Source organism: Talpa occidentalis, unplaced genomic scaffold (genome assembly GCF_014898055.3).
Source record: "Talpa occidentalis isolate TD23 unplaced genomic scaffold, MPIMG_talOcc4v2.1 talOcc4.7, whole genome shotgun sequence".
Taxonomy (NCBI): domain Eukaryota; kingdom Metazoa; phylum Chordata; class Mammalia; order Eulipotyphla; family Talpidae; genus Talpa; species Talpa occidentalis.
The window spans coordinates 117,669,418-117,697,232 of record NW_023605083.1 but is presented as its reverse complement, the minus strand read 5'-3'; the positions used below and the strand labels follow the sequence as shown (position 1 = coordinate 117,697,232).

The 27,815-nt window shown below is 59.5% G+C and overlaps 1 protein-coding gene across 1 annotated transcript in view; it reads left to right on the top strand.

Moving 5' to 3' along the window:
* SRCIN1 (SRC kinase signaling inhibitor 1) overlaps nt 1-27,815 on the top strand; it is a 64,867-nt gene that overhangs the window by 8,261 nt on the left and 28,791 nt on the right. Inside the window, 2 exon segments of the mRNA XM_054688706.1 lie at nt 17,048-17,349; nt 26,657-26,677. Coding sequence (XP_054544681.1) covers nt 17,048-17,349; nt 26,657-26,677 — 323 coding nt within the window.

The window sequence follows — 27,815 nt, the reverse complement described above, 5'->3', positions numbered from 1 at the left end:
GCAGGAGTTTGGTTTTCACTGGGCTGCCTTCCTCACCTCTGCAACCATCCTCAAGCCAGCACACCCAGAGCCTCACAGGGCTACCCCCAGGCCCGGAGACCCCACAGTGGAACCCCAGACCCAGACAACCTGGGAGAGGCCGTAGCTAGAGATGTTTGTGCAGAGCATAGGAGTGGAGAATGTGTGTGTGTGTGTGTGTGTGTGTGTGTGTGTGTGTACTTGCAGACACAGTGGGCCTCTGTGGTGTCACCCCAGGCACCAGCATCTGCCTCATTGGGAAAGAATTAAGGATCCCCGCTCATTGGGAAGGCGTTTCATGGCTCACTGAAGCCTTTGCAGACATAGCCCTGCCTCTCTGCCCTCCTGGGCCTTCCTTCAGTGCCTGCCTCCTCCTCTCTGACCAGGCACCCTTCTTGGTCCAGCCTCCTAAGTAGAAAGATAAGTTTCTGAGGAAAAGTAAGGGCCTTTAGGACTCTCACATTGGTGCCCGCCAACCTCTCCATAACACTCCCTTGCCCCCAACAGCTTTTTAGCCTCTCCCTAGTCTGGTTACTTTGAGAATTTCTGCAAGGGCCTTTGAGGGGCCTCCTGAAGTCTTTTCTGTGATGGAGGTGGGAGAGTAAGAAAGGGCCTTCCAGAGAGTTACCTAAAGATGAAGCTCAGGGAATACTGAACCCCCCTTTCCTGAACCTCCCCTCACCCCCCTCCCCCAGTCCCTGGTCCTTCTGCAGCTCAAGGTCAGACTGATCTGCCTCCCACCCCTAGGATGAGGCAGAAAAAGACTTAAATGCTCTCCCGTATATTGTCCTTAGGAAATGCTTCTGCTGGAGCGTGGGATGGAAAGGTTAGACTTTAAGTAGAACTTCCCAGAGGCCACTGAAGGGGGGACAGTGAAGACTGGGGAGGGTGGTTGGGAGTCAGGTTAGCTCAGGGAGAGTGGGGAGACAGCTCAGGCTCTGGGGTCAGACAGACCAGGGCCAGCATCTCCCAGCCCTGACCCTCACTCACTGGTTTTAGGTAAATTGCTCAGCTCTCTGAGCTCAGGTTCCACATCTGTAAATTGGGATTGATAGTCAGTGTTAAATGAGGCCATTCAGATAGAGTTGCTGGCAAATTCTAAACCTTTGGTAAATAGTAATTTCTTTGTCTTCCTCTTCCTCATTGTCCAGTTGAATGAGAACGGGCTCTGCTGTCCCTGGAGGAAGGCGCATACCTGAGAAAACCTCTTTAGAGTTTTTCTAAAACTCAGGTCCTCACCTCAGCTTTTCCGGGGCTGGGACCCTGGGACTGCCTTTCAGAGCTGGTGGTGAGAAGGAAACGAGGTCCCCTGAATCTTCACTCCTGCCACTCTGTGCCCCTCTTATCTGTTCCTTCCCCGCCCGACCCCCCAGCCCCCACTGCCTGGTCCAGGAAGTACCCCCCTCACCCCCCACCCCCGGGGTTAGGCACCTTAGTGAATATTCTTGATTTCTTCCCCTTGTCAATGTCCCAACATCTGGGTACAACAGCTGCTTCTCTCTGGGATGTCTGCGTCTTGGGTAATCGGTGGGAAAATTGGAACCATGAGATTGGCAGGGGGCTCTGAGAACGCTTGCAGCAGACGTGATGTGGGTATGGATGGGTCTGAGCCAGCTGAGTGCGGCTGGACTGAGAGGGTGTCGGGGCCACAGTGTCTCTGGCGGGGAGGGCTTCGCTGCCGCGTGTCCTGCTGGCCAGGCGTGGCCATGTGAGGAGAGCTCATAGTTAGGACTTCCCTGCCAGGCGAGAGGGAGGCCTTGATGGACAGCTGAGGGCGTCCTGCCCTGGCGGTCTGAGGGTGGGGTGGGCCTGGAGGCAGGCCTTGGGTACAGGGATTCGGGCAGTTTGGCACAGCTCCTGACTCAGTGCCAGTGTGTACGTTCTTGTGAGGTATGTGATGCCTGTTTCCTCTGTTGCAGGCAAGGGGGAGGCAGGGTTAGGGGGTGAGTGGAGCAGATGGGGGTTTTGGGTTAGGAGAACAATGATAGCACCATGGAGTCCACGAACCTTCTGGAATGGGGTGGCTTTACCAAAGGAGGGTCCTCCAAGGTGCTATCATTTGGGCTCTTGTTGGGGTACCCCGGTCGAGTCTGCCCCCTTTCTGGGAGGAGAACCAGGCCTGGCTTATTGGCTGTTTGTCCTGGGGACCCCACTCTGGGGACCTCGTGTTTTCTGTCTTGTCTTGCTGTCTGTCTTCGTTTTGTCTCACTGGTGTCTGTGCCCTACCCTCCATCCCCAGTCCTGGCTTCTCCAACGTCCAGTGTCTATACTGCCTGCCCCTGAGCTCCCAGGGACCCTTAAAAGGACAACTGCTAAGGTTCTGCCTTGTGCTGTCCTTGCTCCCTTCTCCCCCCAATAACCCCCCCCCCCCCAGCCCAGCCCACTGTGGGAGCCCCCCCAGCCCCTTCCTCTCTCGGCTCCTCTCCTCTCTGGGCCTGTCCAGGCGCTCATTCACGACTTTCCTCCTTTCCTGTCCCTCACCCAGGGCTCCAGCGTGCAGCGGGAGGGAAGGCTCCAGGACTCTGTTCCCTCTGTTTAAAGTCTCCAGGTTAGTAAGCCAGGAGGGAGGCCTCCCCCCATCGTCCGGCCTCCCATGGTTCCTTAGCCAGATGCCCATCTCCAGCCTGGAGAGCCAGAAATGGGGGGGTGGGCGGGGGCTACCCCTGGTGGGCCCAGGCCTTTGCCAGGGCAGGGGACAGCAGAGACCTGACTCTGGGGAGGGCACCTTGCCTGGCAGAGAATGTGTCTGTGTGCGCACGTGTGTGCATGTGAGTTAGTGTGTGTGTGCAAGCACGTGTGCATGTACATGTGTGTGCTGGCTGCAAAACCTCCATGGAATTGGGGCTGGGAAGGCAGCGGGGAGACAGGCGCACACTACTGAGGGGACCAGAGGCCTGGGGAGAGGGGTCAGGAGCATGGGATCCTTCTCGTGGGGGGAAACCCACGTTCCCTCAATGGCCAGAGGATGGGAAATGGGAGAAAAATGGGATCACACCCCATCTCAGTACAGCTTTGTTTAGTTTATAGGTGCTTGCAAACAATGATCCCGTCCACTTATTCCATCATTTACTCGTGCATTCATTTATTTAATAAGGATTTATTGAACACCTTCTCGGTGCCAGGTGCTGGACTAGGCTCAGAGTCCTACAGTGACCAAGACAGATAAGGTTCTCTCTTTGCTTAAGCTGTGAGCCAATAGAGGTTAATGGGTTGCCTGAATTCACCTGCTGTGGGGCCTGGGGCGAGGTCTGGCCAGCTGAATGTAGAGTACCTGCCCTCTGGCCCACAGACAGGCCTGTGACCCCATGTCCACGAATGTCTCTATCCGCCCCTGCTCCCCCTGCTGGCAACTGCTCTGCCCCTGTAGTGCGTCACCTGACCTGATGGTTCCCCTCTCATAGTAGGGCACCCCTCTTAGTGTGTCTGTGCCCAGTAAGCAGAGACCAAGGCCCTCTGGGGACTGAGCCATATTGTTGGGTGAATGTTGAGACCACATCAGAGGGCCTCAGGTACCCCAGCCCGGGGCCTCCCCCACCCTGCTTCTGTGCCCAAGACCAGCTGCCTGCAGCATTAGACTTGAATGGGCCTGCCATTTCCTAGCTGTGTGGCCTTGGACGAGCCACTTTCCCTCTCTGAACCTCAGTGTTGTGCTGCCCAATTGCTGGTTCCTTTCTGCCCCCGCTCTCCGGGTTGTTTGGGTGCTGACCCCCTCTTGAGAAGGGTTGCGCATTTCCTACCATGGCTGTCTGCAGGCCCCGCATCCTCCGGCCCTGCTCCAGCTCTCTGAAGGATGCTTCAGCCCCAATCCAGGCGGGCAGCTGGGGGAAGCAGCCCTCCTTGCCACTGTGGCTGCCGACGCCTTGATGGCTTTTTAATAACTTTGCTCGGAGACAATCTGCAGAGCGCTCATTTGTCTGCCTCTTAATTAAAATTACCGTTTTCCTAAAAGAGCAACGATGCTACTCCCCTCCCTCCCTCATCTGCTGCTGCTGCCAGGAGGCAGGAGTGACTGGGACTGCAGCCCGCCCCCTCCGACCTGTCCAAGCCGCCACCTGCCTCCCCCCATCTCCCCCAAACAGCAGAGGGAAGACCCAGGGCTGGGCTAGAGCCAGGGAACCAGAGAGAGGGCCTGAGTGTTCTCTTTCATCCACCTTTCGGGGACACTGCCAGAGGCAGGGAGTCAGTACCTTCCAAGCCAGCCACCCCTGTCCTGCTTCTGTCGTCAGTGGGGTTAGAAGGTGGCACAGAGGGTTGCTAGAGTGGCTGAGGGGTGCGGAGGTGGCCAGGGAGGTGGGCACAGTGGGGTCAGCTCTTCCTGGTTTCGGTTGGAAGAGACCTCAGTGCTCCCTCTGGGCTCTGAGAGAGAAGGGAATGGAGGGCTGGCAAGGTATAGGAGACTCATAGTCTGTGCTGGATTTTGGGGAAAAAAATCATTCCTGGTAGTAATGAAAATATGAACGACCAACATTTATTGAATGTTTAGGCAATAATATAGGAGCAGATGCTGGGAAGCTCTGTACAGGTGTCACATCCTCACAACTGTCCCGTGAGCTCCATGCTGTTGTCTCTGTTTTACTGGGGTGGAGACAGAACCGAGAGGTTAAGTAGCCTGCCCAGGGTCACACAGATAATCCAGTCTCCATCATGGCAGACTCCTCCCCACCTTGCCTCCTTCCATTCAGCCTGACGCCTTCCTTAAGTCCAGCTTCTGCTGCTTGGCCATTTGTGGAATGGTGGACTGTGGCCTCACTTTCTTCACCCCCTGAAAACAGGGTTCCTCTCTGGCTCATGCCACTGAAAATTGACTTGGAGGTTCAACTCCCTGTTCCTCCCAAATTCCCATTCCTGGTTCTACGCCTGCCAGGAGTCTCAGGGACTCCCGGGCCCTGGAGTAGCAGTGTGAGGGAAGAGGGCTGGGGTTAGAAAGTTCTCATTTTCAGACCTTGGTTGTGACAGCAGAGACCGCTTGGCTGTGAGAGGAGGGGAGGTCGTCTTATGTGGGGGCTCCACCAACAGGACCCAGCACGAAACCTCTGGAGGTGTGGGAGGCACTGTGGGCTGGGGCCTGGAGCCTGACCCTGAGGGGCACAGCTTTGTGGTAGCAGTTCCCTGTGGGCTTGGCTTCTGTGACCCTTCCAGGGACACCCTCCCTTTGTCACCTTCCATTTCTGTTCCTCCCTTAGCCAGCTCCTCCCTGCAGTGCCCTTCCCTGGCCACCACTTTTATCCATAGCACCATCAAATCTTTCCACTGGTTCTACATGTGGCATGCTGCTCTTGAGGGCAGCAAAAATGTCTTCAGGGACAGGACTTGAGTGAAGCAGTGAATGAGAATAAAAGGGAGTGGTGAGGACTGTGTGAGGAGAAGAGCACCCGTGCTCCTTACAGGCATTCGCTTCAAAGAAAACAAAATACCAGCCAACAAAATGCCTGCACTTCAGTGTGGCCCCAATGTGATCCTTGCTAAACTGTGATTCACTTATCTTGGCATCCCCTCATCGCCCAGAATAAAGTGGGTGTGTATATTGTTTGTTGAGTGAATACACGATCACACATGGGCCAGGCATATTTTACACATCTCTTTCCATCATTTCAAGGTAGGCACTATTTTCCCCAGTTTGCCATTGGAGGAACTGATGTCCAGAGAAGTAAAATGACTTGTTTAAGGTCACACATATGGGAAGTAGCTAAGGCAAGATCTGAGCCTTGATTTGCTATGTCCTTCCTGCTCTGTTTGGTCATAGATATGCATAAATGTGACATGTGGCATATGCATGCAGGACCTGCTCTGGGTGACAGGGAGCACTGTGTGGTTAGTGGCCACCTACTTGACATGTATTATGCATCTTGTGGGAGCCAGGGTTGGAGAGGCCAGGGCAGCAGAGGCAGGGAGGGAACAGGTACCCCTCACCCCAATGTTCCCTGCCTGCTCCACTTCCGGTCCTATCCTGGCAGCCTGGGGATGGCGGTGTGGTGACAGGTGCCGAGCTGTGGTGATGACAGCGCTGCTGATTCCCCCATAATTACTGTCTGATGAGATGCCGGAATTAGCCACTGCGCAAGCATGGGCTGCAGACTTGGGGCACAGTGCAGGGAAGCAGATGGGGGCAGGGGAGCCTCATCTTCCAAGCCTGGGCTCTTTGGCAGCAGGGTGGGGTTAGCACTGGGGAGGAGGAAGTAGGTTAACAAGTAGGAAGCACTGTGTGGTTAATGTGCATCCCATATTATCATGTGGGCTGTGGTTTTCCAGTCCTCAAAGTGACTCACCCTACCCCTGAGATGGCTGGCTGCTGGACAGGGCAGCCAGGGCCCTCAGGCCACTACCCAGAGAATTACAGGCAGACCAGGCAGCCCACTCAGACTCCTGGGCACACCCTTTGGTGCCTGGAGCGTGGATCTGCCCTGCTGGGGCTGTGAGGGGCATAGCTGCTGGTAAGAGACTCAGAGCTGACTCCTCAAACACAAGACCAGGCTCCAGAGGGCAGAGGAAGTGTTTGGAAGGAGCAGGCAGGCTCAGCCGACCTTGCCAGAAGAGCCATCCAATATAGGCCGGAGGAGTCAAGGCCAGAGGTCAGGGGAGGCCTGAGAATGAATGAGGAGACAGGATATTAGGTTCTGGTCCCACAGCCCGCCGTCCAGGCTTCTGTTTACCCTGGCATCATGCTGAGAGGCTGGGGGAGGGCTGCCAGGGCAGAAGCAGAGAGGGGTCATCTGGGCTACTCAGGCCTCATCTGGATCATTGGAGCAGTTTTAAAGGTCACCGACTCAGAGGGGTGATGACGGCACGTGGCTTACCCAACAGAGGGCACAGAGGGCAGTGCAGGTGGGGGACTGAAGCCGGCCACCACACAAGGACCCGAGGTGTCGGGCTCAGGAGAGAAGACTCAGGTCCAGGAGCCTCCATCCTGCTGCCAAGGGAGAGGTCATGACCTGCCCCTGGGCCCCTCTGAGGACTATGGGCCCAGAATCTGGCTCGTTTTTTAGGGAAGGAGAGCCCTGTAAGATGATGGGTGTCTTGGATGTAAAGCATTCCCGGCGCCTGGAGGCATCTGAGCCTTGGCTGGATGGCGTTCCTGAAAGAGAGGACTTGGAGTTTCCCCATCTGGGGACAGCCTGTGGCCCGTGTTGGGGACCCTGTACGCAGTTAAGGTGTGAGAAGCGGGCTGGGGAAAGGAAGGTGCCCCAGACGTGTCTGCAGTCTGGGGCCTTTTCCCAGCCTGTGCTTTGTGGCCGGAGGTGGCTCTGCGCCCTGCCCCCGCTCAGCCTGGGCAGCAACCCTGTGTGAAGTCCCCCAAAGAGCATGGGGTTGAGGGGCTTTGAGCCTGGGCGGGGCGGGAGGAGGACAAGTGCTCCCTCCTCAGGGACTGGGACAGACTGAGGGAAGGGGAGGGATCCTGGCCCAGGGGCGTGGGCCAAGACTCAGGATACGCTGGCAGCAGAATCAGTGTCTTCCTCGGGAGCAGCGCGGTGTAGAGGACGCGGGTGGATCTGGGCTGCGAGTGTCTGCAGCTGAGGTCAGGCTCCTTCATTGTCAGCTCTCACCTTGACATGTCACCCCTTCCGGAGCCGCCGCTTCCCCTCTGGACGTGGGGAGAGCCGCCTCGCGAGGTGACTGAGGACTGAGTGGGTAATGGCCGGAGGAGCCCTGCGTGTGGCGTGCTCGGGGGGGCCTCCAGAGTGGTCTCGTCCATGGCTGGTCCCTGTCCCAAGGCACCCAGCAAGCCTGGCGCCGGCTCGAGCCCTCGCATTGCTCCTGATGCGGGTGCAGTTTGTGGGGAAGACAGGGGCGTCTGACCGCTATTTCTCCCCTGCCTTCCAGGCTGTGCTCTGGTGCCAGGATCCTGCTCCGGGGGAAAAGTCCAGGTTAGAGCTCAGAGGAACGGCCTAGCCATGCCCCTGCTAGTGCTAGCTGATCAGGTTTCCCAAGTCAGCCTGGAACCAGCAGTCAGGGAGGAAATTCGCTGAGTCTCATCTTGCCCGCTCCCTGCTCCAGGCTCCCTCCTCCCCCACCCTCGAGTCTCTCATGGCACTAACCTTGGCATCCCCAGGGAAAGAAAATAATGGCACGCAGATTTGGCTGCTGGTGCTCAGCTGCCAGGCAGGGCAGAGAGTAATTAACCAGTGAGGGCTGAGCCTTGGGGCCCCGCAGACCTGTCCTTCGCTCCTCAGCCGCAGGTGGAGGTGGGTCAAAGGCCGCCAGCCCTTGCCCCAGTGGACTTGGCAGAACACCTGCAGTGGCAGGACTGGAGAGGCCCCGATCTGAGAGGAGAGTCAGCCCTTGGCATTGCTTTGTGAGCTCCACATGGGTCACAGCCCAGCGGCCTTGAGGTCACTGGGCCCATGCCCATATTTCCAGACAGAATGTAAACACTTGAGCAAGGACACCCTGAACTTGGTCACGTAGGAGAGGGCGGAAGAAGCTGCCCCCATGAGAAGGCAGAACAGGAGTCAGGCTGGGCAAATGGAATCCCCACTACCTTGCACCCCAAGCTGGAGAGGCGCCGACCTGGTACTCAGGGCGTCCCCAGATGCACTGTGATGCCTCGGGGGTCTTGACCGTGCAGGGAGGTGTGTGCGTTGCGTAGGCACAGCACCGCGTCTGCGTGTAGCAGCAAAGACGCAGTGGGGGGTAAGGGCGGCGTCTGTGCAGTGACCCCTGTCCTGCAGGGCGGGCGTGCCCCTCTGGGTGTGGATGCCGGTGGGGGCAGCAGGTGGGGCCATGTGTGACGGGTGTGTGGTGGTGAGCATGTGTGGGCCGTGCACGTGCCCTGACATGCGCAGGTGACCCTAGACATGTGCGTGAGCAGAAGGGTGTGCTCGTGATCACACTGGCGGCCGGGGGAGCTGTCTGGGTACGAGGGCCTCCGGAGAGGGTCTGACCTCATAGAGGCTGTGGAGCGTTGAGCAAAGCCGAGGTATCTGCTGGGCATTTTCAAGGCCCTGGGTGATCACTGGGTGTTGCCAACACTTCCCTGTGGTGAGAGGGGGTGGCGGATGGCGCTCCTGCCTCACTTCCAGCAGGTTGGGGTGACCCATACCGTATCGCCTCCTGGAAACAGAATGCCCTCTCTGGGCATGCTCCTGGGTGGGGTAGTTTTAGGGGCTGGTAAAGGTCCCTTTATCCATGCCCACTCCTTGTCCTTGTGACTGGGGTGCCTCTTGGGGGCGGGGGCTTCTGCTGAGTGGTGGCAAAGCTGGGAAGACAGGTGCCCAGCTCCTTCCCTCCTCACCTCCAGGGCTGGCTCCTTCTCTGCCCCCGTGTTCCTCTCCGCTGCCGCACCAAGGAGATGCGGAGCTGACAGGACACCTTCCCTGGGCACATGGTGGAGGTGGCGATGCCATACAGGAGTCAGCTTGTGAATGCGGCTCCGGATGGGCACACGCCAGGGCTGTTCCCAGCTTTTCCAGCAACAGCTTTAGACTAGGGGTGACATGCTTCCCTCCACATCTCCGCCCCCTCCTTTCGCTGGGGAAGCCAATTAGTGGGATCTTCATTAGTAGCTAAAATTCAAACCCACACAGTCCTGGGGCTGATAAAACTGTCAGTGGAGTGAAAGGAAATCAGATGACCAGGCGAATCGGGAAGGGCCTAGTCTCCTGCTCGCTCCCTAGGTGTGCCTTGTTCAGTGCACAACCTGCACACCTGTCTGGGTGTTGTTAGCCTTTTTTTTTTTGAAACAAATGGGAGGACTGATTGTCAGAGTGCAGGGCGCACTAGTCATTAGCAGAGCTAGGTTTGAACAGAGCTTTCTCACTCCCAAATCCAGTGATTTGGGGGTAATTCCAGAACTTTGCTTGCTGGGGGTAGACAAGAAGAGGGAGGGTGGTGGATCTAAAATTCTGGGCAAGTGGCTGGCTTGTTGGCCCTTTGCAAGGCATGGTGGTGTTGTCTGAGGGGTGTGGCCGCAACACCATGTGGGGACTGGGGTGGGGTGTGGACCATGGGGGCCCCACACTGCAGCGTGATTGAGCCAGGGCCTGTGACTCTGTGTCTTTGAGGCTCACGGTGCTGTGGCATGTTTTCCACCATGTGCTGACTCCTCCTAAGCAGGTTGTTAGTCTGCCCTCCTGGGGCCTGCAGCCTGGCATTGCTTTCTGGGAAGTGGCATAGTGCAGTGGAAAAATCCTTGTCCCTGAGGGCCAGGACACCTGGGTTCCATTTCTGGCTGTCTCCAGCTCTCGCGCGACCCAGTCAGGGTCACTCTCTGGGCCTCAGTTTCTTCCCCGTGAATGTTTTTGTCTGGAGATACAGAACAGGCAGGAACAAGCAGGATGTGAAGGTCAGCAGCCCTCCCTGCCTGAGGGATGAGAGCTGAGGGGAGTGAGGCTTCACCTGCCTGGGTTCAAGGCCCGTTGCGCTGTGTGGTCTGTGGATCCAGCAATGGGGGCAGGTGGCAGGCGGCAGGAAGCAATGATCCAGTGTGCAGAGCCAGCCAGGAGTGAGCGGCTTCAGAGCCACTCTCTCTGAAGCTGGCAGAAGAGGCACTGAGGTTGACAGGCCCCTCTGACTGTCCTGGCCCTCCTCCCCATTCCTCCTCACCCACCCGATTCTGTCCTGCAGTCTGGGTCGATGGTGCCTTTGCTATCAGGGAGACCCCAGTCTGAGGGAGGAGGTGAGGACCTAGGTCTAAGGGCACTTCCAGTCTGCTGAGGTAAACGGGCGCTACACTAGGGCCCCTCAGGAAGGAGAACCAGGCCCTGCCTCGGGAAGAGCCCAGTCGGGAGGAGGAGACCATGCTCTTCCTAGAGGAGCCACTAGTCTGAGGGGACAGAGATGGGCCCTGCCCTGGGGTACACCCAATCTGAGGAAGGAGACAAAGCCCCCCCATCCTTGGGCATCTACCCAATCTGAGGGGCGATGAGGCCCTCCCCTGGGGGGGTGTGCCCAGTCTGAGGGGGGAGACATGGGCCCAGCCCTAGAATGTGATGGTGTGGAGCAGAGGCCCTGCTGGGCGTGTGCCCAGCCTGGGCAGGTGGACAGAACCAGCAGGACAGAGTTGGTGTAGGTGGGGGAGGGGGGAGAGCAGCCTCGCCCTGAGGAGCCTAGCACCCTCTCTCTCTTAAATACTCCCTCCCTGGGGAGACCCTCCACTGGGAGTGGGAGACTCAGGCTCTAGCTCCCCCTCCCTTAGCTCCTCCTAGGCAGGTGAGCCTCCCTCCCCAGCCTGACAAGGGCCTTTAATTAGATTCCGACTCGACTCTCGTTTTACCAACTAAATGGCCTTTGGTGGGTTTTAAATCTGTGCAAATTGGCTTGTGTTTTTCTGCCTGCAGGATCTATGACTGGCAGGGCCCAGCACCCTCCCCTGCCTCCCGGCTTCCCCCTGGGGCTTGTTCTCCCCCATCCCCATCTAGATGCCCAGCTGCTCTGAGGGCTGGGGAGGGGGGCAGCAATATTCTCTGGACATGGGGGTGGAAGAGAATGGGGCTCTCAGAACACAACTCTATTCCCATTCTCCGCTCAGCCGCCAGCCCCTGTCCCTGGCTCTGCTTTCCCTTGTGTGCTGTGAGGGGGGTCGTCTGCTCCAGGCTGCTCTCCAAGGTGGCTGTGTGAATCAGTGCTGCGGGCTGGGGAGGGGGCGCTGGTGTCACCAGCTGGGGCCCTGAGACCCTCTGGCCTCGCCCTATTGCTGCAGGGCCCATCCGTGGGCCCTCTTGGGGGTGGGCTCCACCTAGCCTCTTCTACCTCTGTCCTCCCTCTCACGCCTCGGGGGAGGGGAGCTGGCCTTCTGTGGGCACCCTGAGATGTGCTGACAGGTGACTTGCCCCTGGCCTGTCCACTTAGTGTCTGCTCCCGGTCACCAGGTCACCTTCGTGCCTAACCATCAACGTGCTTTCAGGCCAGCTCCTCCAAGGCTTCTTCCCATGGGTTCCCGCTCCTTGCTCTCTGTCTTCTCTCCTGAGGCATTGGGTGGGGGCCTGGCATTGAGTGGGGGGCGCTGGCTTATCAGGGAATGGGGAAGCATGGAGGCAGGTGTGGGGTTCTGGGCCAGGAGCTGGACAGGAAGTCCTGTCCCTTGTCCTCAGTCCAGCTGCCTCCTCCCCTCCTATTATCCCTCCTCCCTTCTCCCACCCCCATCTCTGAGGCTCTGGCTGGACTGACAGGGAGACTCAACAGGGCGCTGGGCATTAGCAATTTGGGGGGATATTACACAGGGATGTTTACAGAAAGGCAATTGCCCGGAAAATGACTTTGGTTGCTGTGGTATGGGGCGGAAAAGATGGTTTTAGAAAACAGACACAGATGGGCTTCTGCTCCAAGGACCCACAGATGGACAGCAGGGACCGGGGGGCATGGAAACACAAGGAGCACAGAGCCAGGGGCTCCCACAGACACAGAGGCCAGTTCCTTCATGGAGTGAGGGGGTGGAGAACAAGGGACGATCCTCTCACCTGGTCCAGGTTTCTGGAGCCTCTGCCAACCTTAAGAAAAAGATGTACCTGGTTCCTTGGTGACCTTTGTCCTCTGTCCTCCGACCTCCCAGAACTGTGCGCTTCCTGACTGCAGCAGGTACCCAGCGGGTTGGAGATGTCAGGCACAATTGATGGTGGCAGTTGCCTTGGGGCTCCTCCTGGGTGATGGGCGCCTCTGGTTTTGGCTGAAGGCATGGGGCCAGGGGAGCCTTGCGCTGCATGAGAATTGTGTGTAGGCCCTCTGGGATGTGAGCCAGGCCCTCCAGCCTTCCAGCAGTCTCCATGCACCCCTCTCGTGCCCCACCTGCAGACCTCGCTGCGATCTAACCAGAGCGCCTTATGGGTTCCCTGAGCTGGTACCCAGCCCCCACCTCTGCCTAGGCAATGGCTGAGGCACACCTGGGAGGCACCTTGTCCAGGCTCCTGGTCTTTGGGGAGAAGAGACAGGGAGCTGAACTCCAGGTTCTGGGTTGGGGGAGGTCCTCACAGCCAGGGTCCCAGAGAGAATCCTTTTTTCTGTAGCTGGTAACTTCGCTCTTCCCTCTGCTTTCTCCCCTTCCTCTGTCTTCTCCCTCCCCCCGTTCTTCTCCACACTTTCTTCCTCTGACGATGATGTCATGTGTGAATGCCGCCCAGCAGCAGCCAGAGGACAGGGTGGATGGTGACATCTGGGGTAAAGACGCCAGGTGGGGATGGGCTTGATGGCTTATGAGACAGTGTCACTAAAACGGAGATCTTAATTCTCCTCATGGGTTACAGTGATCTCATGGAAAAGAATGCAGTGAGGATAAAAATAAATCAGGCTCATAAATAAATGCGGAATTAGGAATTGGTGGAACAAATAACAATTTTGCTCTCTTCCCAAGCACCTGCGCTTTTCTCTGCAGCCGACCACTGGGGGGCGCCCACGGCTTCCCGGTCACCCCTGCCTCTGGCCCTCACCTTCCTCATTGCCCAGGCTGGAAGGCTGAGCTGAGGGTGACCAGAGGACCCCTTCTGCCCTCGCCTCCCCCAGCCTCCCTTATCCTGAGCTCGATTTCACTAGTCCTGGGAATCTTCCCTATAGCTTGAAGCTCTGACTCAACAATTATGGTGGACCTTGCACGCTGAGGGGCTTCGGAAAGATGGCAAATTCTTGGCCCCAACCTACCTCTCAGGGGTGTTCGGTCCCAACACCCCTTCCCAGGGTACCCCAGCCTGCTCCACCGTCCAGGCCCTAACGTGCCTTCCCAAGACATCTGGCCTCTGCCCCACCACCCAGAGTCCTTCAATCCCCATGTCCTGGCCCCAGTAGCACCTGGCTCTGTTTACCCCCTCCAGCTCACCCGGGCCCCTCTGTCCCCCTTCTCCCTTGCAGACCCCTGCCTGGATGGATGCTGAGCAGGAAGCATCGATTTGCTCAGGGACTGGGGCACCCACGCCTGCTGTTTGGGGCAGGAATCGCTCTCCTGGGCTTGTCCCTGGACGGCTCCGGGTGGAGGGCAGGGCGCTGCCTCCAGGGCTTGGTGGGGCTGAGCTGATGTGGGCAGTGGGAGAGCGCTCAGCCCCGACCCCACATGCTCATCTGCCAGGAGCCTCTGTGATTCAAAACAATGTTCTTGCTTCTCCATTGTCTCGGCTTCTCATGCAGTGCCCAGTGCAGGGTTTAGAGGTTAACCCCCCCATTTTACAGATTAGTGGCCTCAGGCTCCCAGAGGGCAGAGAAAAGTGAAATGAATGGATAAGTAAGTGAATGACTGGCCTGCGTCCCTCGGGAAGGCGGTGAGTAACCCAGACTGGCTGTACCGGGGTTTCCCTCCCAATGCTCTGACCTCAAGTGCCCAGCTGGCTCAGGGAGAAATTCATACTTGAGCCCTCGGAGGCGCCTGGCATGCCTTCCTCCATGGGCAACAGGTGGCCCCCAGCCGAGAGTCTCAGGCCAGTCCTCCCAGCCCAGTGGGGCCCTGCAGAAAGGAGAGCAGTCGCACAGAGCAGGGGCTGGGCCCCTGGGATACGCAGGCCCCTCGCCCCCAGTTTCCTTCTTGGTAAACAGAGTCAAAGTTGTGGAAGGTTCTTAAGCAGACTCGGAGGCCTTTTGAGTCAAAACCTCCTTCCCACGGCCCCGCAGAGATAGAGCTTGTCCAGCTCCTGCCTCACCCAAGACCCTGCCTTTGGCTGACGCCTGCGCACCTGAGGGGTGAGCGCTGACTTCCAGGAACAGGGTGGGCTTAGTCCTTGCCCGCTCTCTGCTCAGCCTGCTCAGGGGCAGCCCGCTCCCCACCATGCCTGCCAAGGGGGACACTGCTCCCCCCAACCAACTCCACCCAGCCCGTTGGGCAAAGGGTTCTCTGCAAATCCCCTGCAGGTGGTAAGGATGAGAGGAGAAGGGAGGAGGTCAAGGTCACAGGAGGCAGCCCCTGACTCAGGTTGGGGCTGCCTCTCCAGCCCCTGCAGTACCCCCATTGGCCCTCCTCCTCCAGGGTTATCAGGTCACTCCTTTTCAGCCATATTCACTGGCTACCCTGAATTTCTACCAGCTCCCAAAGGGCAGGGCTGAGCCCTCATAAGATGTTCCCAAGGTTTCTAGCCTCTCTCGGGGGCATCTTCAGGAACTCCCTCCATGTCAGCAGTCTGCACTGTGTTGACCCAACGCTTTTCATTAACTCACTTTGAACTTTCTAATTTCATAGAAGGAAACCTTATCTTTTCCATCCCAAGGGGCTACATCCATGAAATCAGTGGTTGAAACGCCTAGTTGCCCTACCCCCCGTCTTTATGAAAATAAAGGTATAAATCTTAAAATACAAGAAGCGGCCCTCCCAAAGTCATCTCTTGCGTCTGGGCCTCACTTTGAGGACCACCACCAAGGGACCCAGACCCAGTGCCATGGTGGGGAGAAACTGGATAAAAAAGGGGGGCATGCAGTGTGATAAATGGGGTAGAGGGAAGAGGAGGAGGGTGAACTTTAGAGATTTGGGGCTCAAATCTGGACCCCAGCACTCACTGTGGTTTTAGATGTGTTACTGGGCTTCTCTCACCCCAGCAGTCCCAGCTCTGAAATGGGGCCCCGGTAACACCCATCTGGTGGGGCGTCGGGGAGGCTGGTGACCGTGATGAGGGGTTCATGCCTCGGAGGCTGTGGGACTGCCCACGGGAGCAGTTCTTCCTTTGGTCTTGGTGGGAGATGCTGGGTCCTCTTGGGCTCTGTCCCCCAGGTGCACATGCCTCAATCACACCCAGGGAGGTGTGTGTGTGCGCGCACACGTGTGTTGTCACATGTACATTTGAATTCATGCGTGTTGAAAACCGCTGAGTCTCCTTTTTTTCCCCTGTGGTTAGGGCAAGAGGTTCCCGAGGCCTGGCGGTGGGTCTGATCAACAGTGGATGTGTGAGCAGAGGGGGGCTGGCGAGGGGCTCAGTGGTTGGAACCTGGCCGGGTTCCCAGATCCACAGCCTCCTTCTCCCTTTGCTCCTGCCGGCCCTTTGGGGCACGAGTGGGGGTGTGCTGTAGTGCCTGATGCCCCCAAACCTGGGGTGTGCCTGGGGGTTGGGGGCGCTGCTTTGAGGCTGGAGGATCATGAGGCAGGGGATGTGCTGGCGAGACTTCTAGAGACAAGCAGGGGCACATCTGCTTATGACCAGCACTCCCACGCCGGGGGCATGGGTGACCCTCAGGAACCACTCCCTGGCTGGGCTGTGAGAAGGTCATTTAGGCTGGAAGGTGGGAGCTGGGTTGGGGGGGCCTGGAACTCAGGACTGGTCTGGAACTCAGGGCTGGTGAGCGTGTGGGGAGGGGATTCAGAGTTCTGCATGGGCACCTCAACCCCCGGCCTTCTCTTTTGTTCGCTTTTGTACTGTCCTTTGTCCCCTGTGCGTCCCTTATAGGTCTTAGCTTGTGTGTGTGGGGGAGGGAGGCTGGTAATAGGGAGGGGAGGGTCCCCAGGGAGGCTTGCGCTGTTCTGTCTGCTTCTTTCTCCTTTGAGTTTGTCCCAAATCCGCCTCTCACTGTCCTCTCTGTGCCCAGCCTCTCCTGTCTGTCCATCTGTCTGTCTCTGGGGAGGGAAGAGAAAGGAGCCCCACGCCCCAGACCCTGGGCCTCCACCTCCCTGGGAAGCCCCCCAGGTATCCCAGTCCTGACCCCTTCCCTGGCCACCGCCAGCCTCTGGGGCAGTGTCCTGGACATGCTCGTCTGAGTCACGCCCTCACTTTTCCTTAAAGGATGCTTTCAAAGGAAGACAGTGCAGGCTCCTTCCTGCCTCTTTCAGGAAACTCCTTAAAGGACGTTCCCCGTCCTTCACCTGCTCACACCAGCGTTAGGAAGGGGGCGGGGTGTGTGGTTAGAGCGTGTCCAGAGCCCCTTCTTCCAACCTCCCCCCTGCCTCATCTGCAGGCATCAGCCCTCCACACTCTCCTGCGGAAGAGCAAGGAGCTGCCCTCGCCCCTCACCGTGGCCCAGAGGGGCCTGGGCCATGTCCTTTTCAGCCCCCTTTGCGCCCCCGGCGCCCCCTAGTGGGCACGGGCAGTCCTCGCTTCGCCGCAGGCGCTGCCCCCGCCCGCCCAGGGACCCCAGGCGGGGAGAGGGCCGCCCCGAGGTCCGGCGCGCCTTGACCCCGCGTGCCCCCTCTCCCCTCTCGCAGATCCCGAGCGGAGCAGCCCCCCCATGCTGTCTGCCGACGATGCCGAGTACCCGCGGGAGTACCGGACCCTGGGGGGCGGGGGCGGCGGGAGCGGCGGGGGCCGGCGCTTCTCCAACGTGGGGCTGGTGCACACGTCCGAGCGGCGGCACACGGTGATCGCCGCCCAGAGCCTGGAGGCGCTCAGCGGACTCCAGAAGGCGGATGCCGACCGCAAGCGCGACGCCTTCATGGACCACCTGAAGAGCAAGTACCCCCAGCACGCCCTGGCCCTCCGTGGCCAGCAGGACAGGATGCGAGAGCAGGTGAGTGGGGCTCGGGGCGGGCTGGGCGGGGGTGGTCTGACCTCGCGCTCCTGCCCCCAGGCTCATTCCGGTTCCAAGAGGCGCCAGGGGCGGGGGTGGGGGGGGGCAGGAGGTGTGGCAGTTGCCCTGCTTGTTTTTTCTGGAGCCTGGGAGGAAGGGGGTGGAGCTCAGCCTCCAGACCTCGGCCTGCAGTCCAGAATTCGGAGCACGGTGGTGGGCTCTGCCCACCTCTAATTCGGGCCATTCAGGCCGTGGGACTGGGCAGAGGGGCGGGCAGGTGTGTGAGGTCAAGGGGAGAATGCAGGGACAGTCTTGGGAACTGACCTTTCTGAGTCTGAGGGTCCACGGGGAAGTGGAGTCAGCACCTCTGATACGGCCTGGGGCCTCAGTTGGCTGGATCTGATGTGCCCCCAGAGGACAGAGTCTAGAACTCCTGGGACCTTCTACCTCCTTCCCCCAAGACATGCTGTGTGACTTTGAGCTAGAGGCCACCCTCTCTGTGCCTGGATCTCAGTCCCGCCATCAGTAAGGCTTAGAGAAGAGGCAGTGCTCCTGCCTCGGGGCTAGGACCTGTCTCTCCTGTGTGGGGTTGGATGCTTCCCTTGGGAACCTCTCCCAGATCCTTGGGTTCCCGGATGCACCTCTTCATCCAAGTATGACCTTCTTGTCTGTAGTAAAGTTCTTTCTTGGGACCAACTTCCGCGTCTAGCCTCGCATCAGCACGATGCTGTGATGGCTACTGAGACTCAGGCATTGTCCACTCTGGGAGAAGGGACTAAGGGAGGGCAGCACAGCCCATCAGCATCATTTCCATTGAGTCTTGGGGTGTCAGTGCCTGTTCCCACACTTGTCTTGCACTGTCCCCCTTTTCAGGTACTGCTGGGGGTGGCTGGGAAAGGGGAAGAGTGTCCCCACTCTCACCCTCACTGCAGGGAACACGGACACATTGGTGCATTTCTGGTACCTTACCTGCCCCTTGATGTCACCCCCAGTTCTGTCTTTACCTGGCTCTAGTTCCAGGAGCAAAGTTCCAATTGGGATAAGTGAGGATTGCAGATGAAGAAGAAATGGTCGTCACCCCCAGAGAGCCCCTCTCGGGGTGCTCTGACTTGGGAGGAGGGGACAGGAGCATTTGTGAACTAAATGGATAAAAGGACCATTAAGCATAAATAGGAGGGGCACAGTCAGTAGGAAGAGGGTTTAGAGGAACAGAGATCAGATGGGCTGGCTGGTCAGAGAAGGCTTCCTGGAGGGGGCGGTACATAGACTTGGAAGGATGAAAAGCGTCAGAATGAACATCAGAGAAGGGAATAGTGGAAGATGGAGACAAGCATGGCCCTGGCTCGCACTGGCACAGAGGCCCACCTGGCTGGTGCCAAAGGGTCAGGGTGGGAGCAGGGGGAGGTGTTGGGGGCAGACGGGAAAAGTGGCGGTGGCTGGTAGGGGGGTAGTGGTTTTTGGATAGCAAACTGGAGGGGCCTTTACGGGGAACCTGAGGCCGGGGGAGAGGAGGAAGAATATGAGGGGACCGAGGGAAAGGGATGGAGGGTTGGATGGAAGACTAAGGAAGGCTTGTTTGCTGCGGGAACAAAAACCCTGGGTCAGGAAGACAGGGTGCCCGGGGAGAAGTAGGAGCACCGGGAGGATGCCTGAGGGTGGGCACGGTGGGAGGAGGAGGAAGAGGGAAGGTGATCACAGAGCGGGTGGGGCTTTCACTGGGGTACCCCTAGGCCCGACTGTGCAGCTGATGGCTGGGAGGTGACCCAGCTTCAGGGGGAGGGTTGGGTCTGATCTGGGCAGAAACTGAGGTGGGGACAGGAGGTGTACAAGCTCTGCCCCAGGCAGAGTAGGGTCTGGGAGGGAAGACAAAGCAAGTGGAGAAGGCCCAGCAGGAGGCGCCCCTGCACCTCAAAGGCAGGGAGGATGGGGGCAGAGAGTTGGGGCTGACTGAGGTCTGTGGTGTTGTGAGCTGCGACCAGTTTCAGGGCGTGGTGAGGGGAAAAGACCCTTGGCCACAGACCTGTCTGGAGTGGCTTGACCAGGAAAAGGCGAAGACAGCCAGGGTGGTGGCCTCAAGGGGCAGCAGGCCTGTGCGGGAAGAAGGGATGTGGCACGTTCACATGGCCTGGCACGTTCACATGTTCTCAGAGCAGGCCCTTGGAAAAACTTAGCTGAGGATCAGGAGCACAGCCACTCACATCCATCCTTTATTCATTCACCCATCCGCTCCCTCCCCCAGAGTGCAAGCGGGTAGCTCCCACGCTTGCCATGGGATGTTCGGTGCCTGAGTTCAGTAAAGGCTTGTGGAATAAATGAAGATGGGTCTGAGGATGCTGCAGGGGGAGAGGGCCTTGGGGAAGAAGGAGCTCCTGGAGGGATCAGGAGTGGGACGAGATTCCAGCCTGGGTGTGGTGAGGCCTTGGGGTGGGAGAAGAAAGTCCAGGGAAGACAGAGTGCTGTGGGGATAGAGGTGCCCTGGGGTGAGGCCCCTGGGGATGACCCCCTGTGTGGGGTAGGAGGTGGGGATCAGCTCCCTGGCACAGTGCACAAGGAGGTGGTCAAGAGTGGTAAAAAAAGAACCTTGGAGAATCTGATGCGGAAGGGGGCTCAGGAAGCCCAGGAAGCCCTTAGTCTGATAGAGAAACATCCAGAAAGAGACCTAGGGCTCTAGTTAGAGACCAGCCTTGGTAAGAGACTTGCCAATGCCACAGTCTCCCTCTGTGCAAAAGTTCGCCCCTGGAATGTCCCTCCCTGCCCCGTCCCAGTCCCCCAGCGGCTCCTGCCCGCTCCCCCTAATGGGGTGTCCCCCCGCCCCCGCTTCGCACACACAGGTTGGCGGCTGGACCGTGGACCCCGTGTGCCTCCTCAGCTCCCTCTGCTCCCACCTCCATGGCGACTCCGCCCCCTCCGGGGCTGGCCAGACGGCCCAGGTGAGTCACCCACCTCCACCCCGCCCCCCAAGGCCATGGCTTTGGGGAGGATTTTTTTTCTCTCAGAGGGGGGAATAAACAGGATTTTTATTTTGCATCCCTTTCTCTTATGTAGGAGCCCTCTGCCCCCATTTCAGGAGGCTCCTGTGTCCTGTAACCACCCTCATTGTCTAATCCCTCCACTCACCACCTCCCCAAAGCTGTGGCAGTTTGGCTCTGGGGAAGGAATTTTTTGAGGGCGAACACTCAAGTTTTGAAAAAAAAAATTGTATTCTTTCCTTCTTTACACGGGAGCACCCTCGCCCCGCCCCTGGCCAGCACATCATTGGTTTTCAGGAGTTTCTTATGCCCTGTTCTCAAAACCCCGCCCCCCCCCCACTGCCAGCCATCTCACACCCCCCTCCTCGCCCTCCTGTTCCTCTCCCAGCAGACCCCGCTTTCCCCGTGTCTTACTACCAGAAGGTTCTTCAGTGTCTTCTCCCACCCTTCTTGCAATGGTCAGGCTTAGTTTTAATTTTTGAAGAGGACTTTGGCATCTAGTCGTTTGTTCTGAACTTATTCCCTGATTCCCATCAAACCTCAGTTTCCCTAACGGAAGGGGGAGCTCAGCTTAGACAGGGTCTGGGCTCCTAGTTCAGGTCAGACGTTGCCATGGGAGAGAAACAGATGCCGAGGTCCAAATGGGGTGGAGGGGCCGGCGTCTCAACGGGCAGGGCACCTTGGTTGAGGGAGCTGAGCTGCAGGAGGCAGAGCAGGGGTAGAGGCAGGGAAGCTGGTGTGTAGCACGGGCGCCAGCTTCACCTCCGCACATGCCCTGTGCCCCGGGCGAGGGCAGCAAAGCTTGACTTTTCAAGGAGAGTTGGAAGGAAAAGGGCGGCAGCCTGGGAAAGGACAGGGCTCCAGAGCACGGATGTTTTAGCCAAGTGTAACTCAAGTCTAGCGACAGATTGGCACACTTGGCATCGCTCGTGGGGCATTCAGCCCACTTCCTTTGACGGCTCTCTGCCCCATCTTGACTGAACTTCGAGGAACAGAGATGTGTCTGCCCCCAAAGCTGGGTGGCAAGTGGGATGGCCTTGCCCTGGGGGCCAGGTGCAGTGGAGGCCCAGGGGGGCGGGGACAGGCATGGTGATGGGCAGAGGCCCTCCCCAGGTGCAAGGTCTCGGGGCTAGGTGGGGGGGGGGGAGGCAGGCCGCACTTGGTGAGTTGTCCCAGGCCGCGGGTTTTAAGGTCTGTCACAGCTGGAATCTGCTCTAGCGAGGAAGGGGGAGAACTTGAAGGGACCCTCATCCCGGGGCTTTGCAATGACCGGGGCTGGGCACAGGATCCTGTCCTGGCACTTTCCGTTCCTCACGGCTGAGCGGAGGCTCCTGTTTGTGAAGTGTGGGATCAGAGGTGCTCAGCAAATGCCAGCGTCACACAGCAGAGCGGCATCGACGGCCATTACTGAGACGGGCAGGCTAGGCTCCCACACGGGGCCGGGGGTCGAGGCGCGGGAGCGCTCAGGGGGCCGCGTGCGCGGCGGGGCATGGCGGGGAGGGCCGCGGGCTCGGGCCACGAGTTCGGAGGCGGGACGCCCTCGTCCCTCTCGCCCCGGGCCAGCCCTGCGGGGGGGGGGCTGAGGAGGGCCCTGGAGGGACCGGCCGGCCGCCCGGCCGCCGCCCCTCCCCGCCGCGCCTCCCGCCCGCTGCAACCCGAGTCCCGGGCGGCGGGCCGGCGTATCGGGTGACCGCGGCGACGCAGCCACCAGGCTCGGCCGCTCCTCGGCGGGGCTGCGCCCGCGGGGCCGCGCCGGGGGAGGGGGCCGGAGAGGCTGCGCTCGGCGGCGCGCCGCGCCGCGCCAGGTGGAGTCGCGGTTACCGGGGCGACCGGGGCCCGGGCCGGCTCGGCGGCGGCGGCTCTCGCATTGCAGCAAAGGGCACCGGCGGCGGCGGCGGCTGCGCAGGCGGCCGGGGGAGGGGAGAGCCCGGGCGGGGGGGAGTAGGGGTCGCCCTCCCGCCCCGCCCGACGCGGGACTCGGGGCCGGGGGCCCCGCGCCCACACCTGTGGCGGCAGGTAAGGCGCAGCGGCCGCGGGGCCGGGGTCGCCGCCTCGGGGGCGTGGGGGCGGGGCACGGAGACGGGGGCCAGCCCTCGCCTCGGAAGCGGCGTCCGCGCGTGGGGGGCTCGCGGGCGATCGCGGCTCCTGATCCGGGAGAAACGCCCCCTCCCCTCCCCCACCGCGTTCGCCGCCTGCCGCGAGCGCCGCGCGCCCACCCCCGAAATGCGGCTGCCGTACCCTCGCCCAGCCTCGTAAAGTCACGACCTTCCCGGGGTGCGCCCTCGCGCGCGGCGCAGCGCCGGCCGCACCCCGCCCCCCACTCGCGCTGCATTGGGAGGGGCGGGAGGTGAGGTGCCCCAGGGCACTCCTGGGGAGGGTCGTGCCTGGGAGGTGAGGTGCCCCAGGGCACTCCTGGGGAGGGTCGTGCCTGGGAGGTGAGGTGTCCCAGGGCACTTCTGGGGAGGGTCGTGCCTGCGCGCCGCAGTGGAGGCGGGCGCTCGGGGGTGCGTGAGGTACCCCGCCTGGGGCGCGGGTGTTTACGTGGACGCGTGTTCCCAGGAGTTGAGAGGTGGGTGTTTGCGCCGGTGCGCGCGGAGCAGGGGAATTGAGGGGCAGGGTGGGACCGATTGGCTGTCCCACCTCCCTGAAGGTAGAGTCTTCTGGGCTCGGGGCCAAAGAGGGGTCACGCACCCACTTAGTGTGCTGGGGACGCCTGCCCTGTGGGGGTTAGAGACCTCAGCCGGCTGGGCTCAGGCCCCCAGGGGCACTCCTGGCCCTCCCAGGACACTGCCGGGGGCGGGGGTGGGGAGGCCCAGCTTCAGGGGGAGGGAAGAACCCCACTAAGGGGGCCTAGGATGGGGGAGGGAGGGCCTTCTCCCCTCCGCCCCAGAGGGGAGAAGCTGTTTCCTCTTCTCACCTGGGAGTTCGCGGACTCCCGGGCCTGGCCTCCCGGGCCCCTCCCCCATCGCCGAGCGCCGGTCTCCTCCGTGGAGGGTTGTTTCCTGTCGTCCCTGATTTCAGAGCATCTCGCTCTGCTTTCTTGGGTCACACTCTTCCCTGCAAGTGATTACCCCTGGCAGAGTCTCCCCCACGCCATCCTTTATTTTGCTCTTTCTCTGTGCTCTGGGAAGGGGAGCACCTCCCTGGGGTGGCCTGGGGGGAGACAGAGACTTTTTCTTCGGGTGGGGAGCCCCCCCCTCCGGCCCCTCCCTGCCTCTGCCCTCCTTCCAGGGGGTTTCTGATACTGGGAAATTCCAAGAGAAAAGGCTGGGGAGGCTGAGCAGCACTGGGTCCAGGGGCCAGCGAGCAGTGCCAGGCGAGTCCTCCCCTCCTCCGAGGGCTGGTCCTCTAGCATTTATTCACCATCAAAGAGTTATTGAGGGCTTACATATACCAGGCGCTGTGTTGGGCACTGCATAGGAATAGACCACCTCAAAAATGGTGAGGCAGTAAGGGGTGCAGGGTTGGAGGGGAGAATCATACTACAGTCAGTGCTCTTGCTGTAGAGCAACCCCGATACAATCACTTCCCCCTAACACTCTCAGTCCCCCAGGACCGTCCCTGGAAAGAGACAGAGACAGGGCATGGACTCTCTCCCCAAGGATCTCTCCCTAGTATGGCTCCCCTGCCAAGGACACTAAGAGTCTCATTCCTGGTGGGGCCAACATGGAAGAGGCTGGTTCTTTGCAGAGTGAAGCTGGAGGGGCTGGGCTCCGTGTGCCCTACCCAAGTTCCCAGAGCCCAAGTTCCCAGCGCTCTGATCTCAGCCCCAGCTCACCAAGCACAAGAGATGCAGCAGCTCCTTCACCTTCACTTTCTAGAAGCGCATGGTTGGCATTTCCTGTGGCACTGATGCCTCTCCTCTGACCCCAGCTAGTGACCCCTCCCTTCCAGGTCTGGCTGCCCCATGCATGTGCCCCGGCCTGGAACCCATGTCAAGACCATGGCCACTGCCACTGCGCTGTGGCCAGTCCTGTCCCTGTTGCCCTCCCGGAGGCCTGAGGTGGGCCCCAGCCGCCTGCACATGCCGACCCCGATGTGTTGACTGGGTTGGGGGCATCTTCTGCCCCTTTAGATCAGGAGCGCAGCTGTCTTACACGTGGTGTCCGGGACATCGCAGCCCGGGTGGCGCAGGTGGCCAGAGGCACCGTAACCTGACTGGTGGGCAGGCAGGACGTGTTTGTGTGCGTACTGTGTGTGTTTCTGCAGCTGAAGGGTGTGCGCTGTGTGTGCGCATGTGTGTACACACGTGTGAATGGGTATCTGCGTCTCTGTTCTGTGACTCCGGCGGCATGCTGAGCGGGGTGTGACTGCCGCCAGTGCCTCTGTGTTCTGTGATGCTGTGGGAGTGTGAGCAAGGCGGGTACCCTGGCGGGGCATGTTTGTGGACACATGGGGTGATCTGTCTCTGAGTTTCTGTTTGTTTCTGGGGGTTGCTGCTGAAGGTTGGTGGAAGGCTCCTCTCCAAGTGCTTGTGCCCTTTTGTGGGCATGTTTTTGTTGCTCAGGGTGTGTTTGTGGTGGTGTCCTTATCGGAGGATGTCTGAGAGTCTGCACGTGGCTCAGCGCGGCGTGGGGCCTGCGTGTTGCAGGCACTGTGGGCGGCTCCCGGGCTCGGGCAGTGGTGCTGGATGAGGGATGGCAGCCTTCTCTGCAGAGCCGTCCATCACCGCCAGGGCTGCGGACACGCTCATCATAAACCTTTCTGTGCCCTCTGCCTGCCCCCATGTGTCCACTCCCTCTGCTGCCCCTCCCCTTCCCAAGGCCACAGGCAGCTGTGGCTGGAGGCCGTTCCTTCTCATCTGTCCCCTGGTACCCATGGGGGTGGCATGCGTCCATAGATTGTTCCAGGCATTGGCTAGGGAATAGAGTTTGCTGTCCACTTCCCCCACGTGACATGTGATTATTTTTGTGTTTCTTGGAGTCAATATGGAGGGGGGGGTAGGGAGAGGTGGGGATTGGGGCCCAGGTGGGTGGTCCTGGTGAGTGGACCTCCTCATCCCAGCCCTCTCCGGGTATCACCCCCACCCTAAGGGTCTAACTTGGGGAAAGCCTCCCTCCCAGCAGTGCCCTTGCAGTCAGCTCCTGTCTGATTCCTCGCTGTCATTAAGGCATTCAGGTGGCACAGGACAACCTTACGTGATGTCCTTCCCCCACCAGGGAACACCAACGTCTCTTTCCTCTACCAGTGACTCTGAGGCCTGGAGAATCTTGTTTGCTGGTGCCAGGCACCCCAGGGCCAGGCCATCTGCAGCCTCCATCTTCCTGCTGAGGCTCGCACCGGTCGGCAGGGTGCCCTCAGCTTTGCCAAAAACCAATCTAGCTTCCGGGCCACTCCTATCTTGTCCTTAGCCATCTGGAAGGGCCTTCTGGTCTCCAGGGAAGGCAGGGTGACCCCAGGTTATTGAGAATGAGGAGAAATCTGAGGCCCCCTCGTTCTAGGGATGCAGAGAGGCCTCCACTCTCATCTCTCCAGCCAAGCGGCAATGCCCATTCTCCCAAACTCCACTTCCCTTTGGTGCCCCAGCTCCTGATTCGTGGCCCAGTGCTGTGGGGCCACTGGCATCTCTCCACTTTTCTCTGTTATCTAGGTCCTCCGTGATACACAGGCCTCCCTGGCCTCACCTGCGCCCCCAGCCTTCCTCTTCCATTCCTGCTTCATCAAACTCCTGAGCCCTAGTTCCGATTCTATTCTGCTCCACTCAGACGCTTCCTGCTCGTCCACCCGGTGGAGTCTAAATACTTCCGCTAGTATTGCAGGGCATTGCTCTGGCCCCAGCCCTCTCTTCGCAGCCCAGTCTGTTCCATTCCCCGGCTCCGCGCCCGAGCACACTGGACTATCCACTGTGCTCTCAACACTGGCCTGCTTGCCCCGGGCACTTGCCACGCTGTCCCCTCTGCTCCGTGTGCCCTTCCTTCTATCTCAGCTGCTCATTTTTCATGACCCAGCTCAAAGGCCACCCCTGCAGGAAGTTTGCCCTGGCCCACCACAACCAGATGCCATTTCTCGGACCCATCAGTGCTGACTGAACTCCGACGTGTCTCATGGCTCCCTGCACCACGGCCATCTGCCCCTTTCCTACCTTTATCTCTCTGAGGGCAGTCACTGTGACTAGAATGTGGCTTGTAAGCATCTGGAATAACCCCCTCAGGCACCTCCTGGGACTCAGTAGGGAACGGGAAATACCAGGCTCCTTCTTCCTCCTGCTCCTGGGAGGGTGGAGGGCCCACATCCCTGGACTGAGTGCTGAGTTCCAAGGGTCTGGAACCTGCCCCTACCTCTGCTCTCCCCTTGCAGCCCTGGCGTAACCATCTCTCTTCTCTTATTTCCATCAGCAGCCAAACTACTGGAGTTTCAAGGTCAGTGAGTGGTGCTTCTGCTTCCGTGGCGACTGCATGTGCTCCCCCCGCCCTGCCCTCCCTGCACATGCTTGGCACAGGGGTGTGCGTCTGGTGCGGGCGGGGGCCTCGGGCTGCGGCTGCTGCTTTGACAGTGTCTGGGTTCATCTGCCAGGGGCTTGTGGATCCGGTGTGTGTGTTTGGGCCACCCCCGCTGGGGCTCCGGGCTGGGGATTCTCAGTCCCCAGGTTTTCCCAGGCTGCAAGGGGCATTTGGAGATGAGAGGAATGACTGATACTTCCCCCAGCCCGGAGAGGCTGCTGGCTCTGAGTGCAGACTTGAACCCCATGATCTTATTGGGGGCCCTGTTCTCTGAACTCAGAGTTCACCATTCAGGGAGGCCCTGTGGTTATGAGTGTTCCTCATCCCTTTCTCATTCTCCACTCTGGTCAGCGCCAGGCCGAAGACTCACAGCCCTGCACTCCCAAACCTGTTGCCCAAGTAAAAGGGCTCGGCTCAGAATCCTCCAGCCCTTTGGAGGGTTGTCCTCCACCAGGACATCCTGCTGACCCCCGGAGGCAACCTCAGGCACCTCTCCCGTCTTCCCTTGGCACCTAGGCCCAAGATAGAACAAGTGAGCCTGCTGCCAGCATCCTGAGTCTCGGCCCCTCCAGTCCTAGACATCATGACGGGGTGGGGGAACAACCCCCGGACTCTGTGCGTGTCCTTTTGCTCCAAGCGTCTGCCTGCTTTCTCTCAGAGAAAAATCCTTGAATCAGAGAGGCATGGTTCAGGGAATCATGGTGCCAGGCAGCGCAGCCTTTTTGGAGGTGTGGGGGTTCAGTAGTAGGCCCCAGAGCCTGGCTGCCTGGTGGGGAATTCCAGTCGGCTACTAAGTTGCTTGGTGCCCTGGGGGAAGATTCCTTAACTCTCCCTTGGGCCTCTGTTTTTCGTCTGTAAAATGGAACAGCAATGTCTTCATCTGGAGTTATTGTAAAGATAGAAAAAATGAGATACTGAGTGTCTTAAACTCAGTGGCTCAGAGCAAGCCCCACACAGCAGCTCAGTAACTATTAGATGCTGACTGGATTCCCGAACCTGGAGGTCACAGTCACTTTGGGAATTTGTCAAAACTCTTGAACCCCAGGCCCCATCCTCC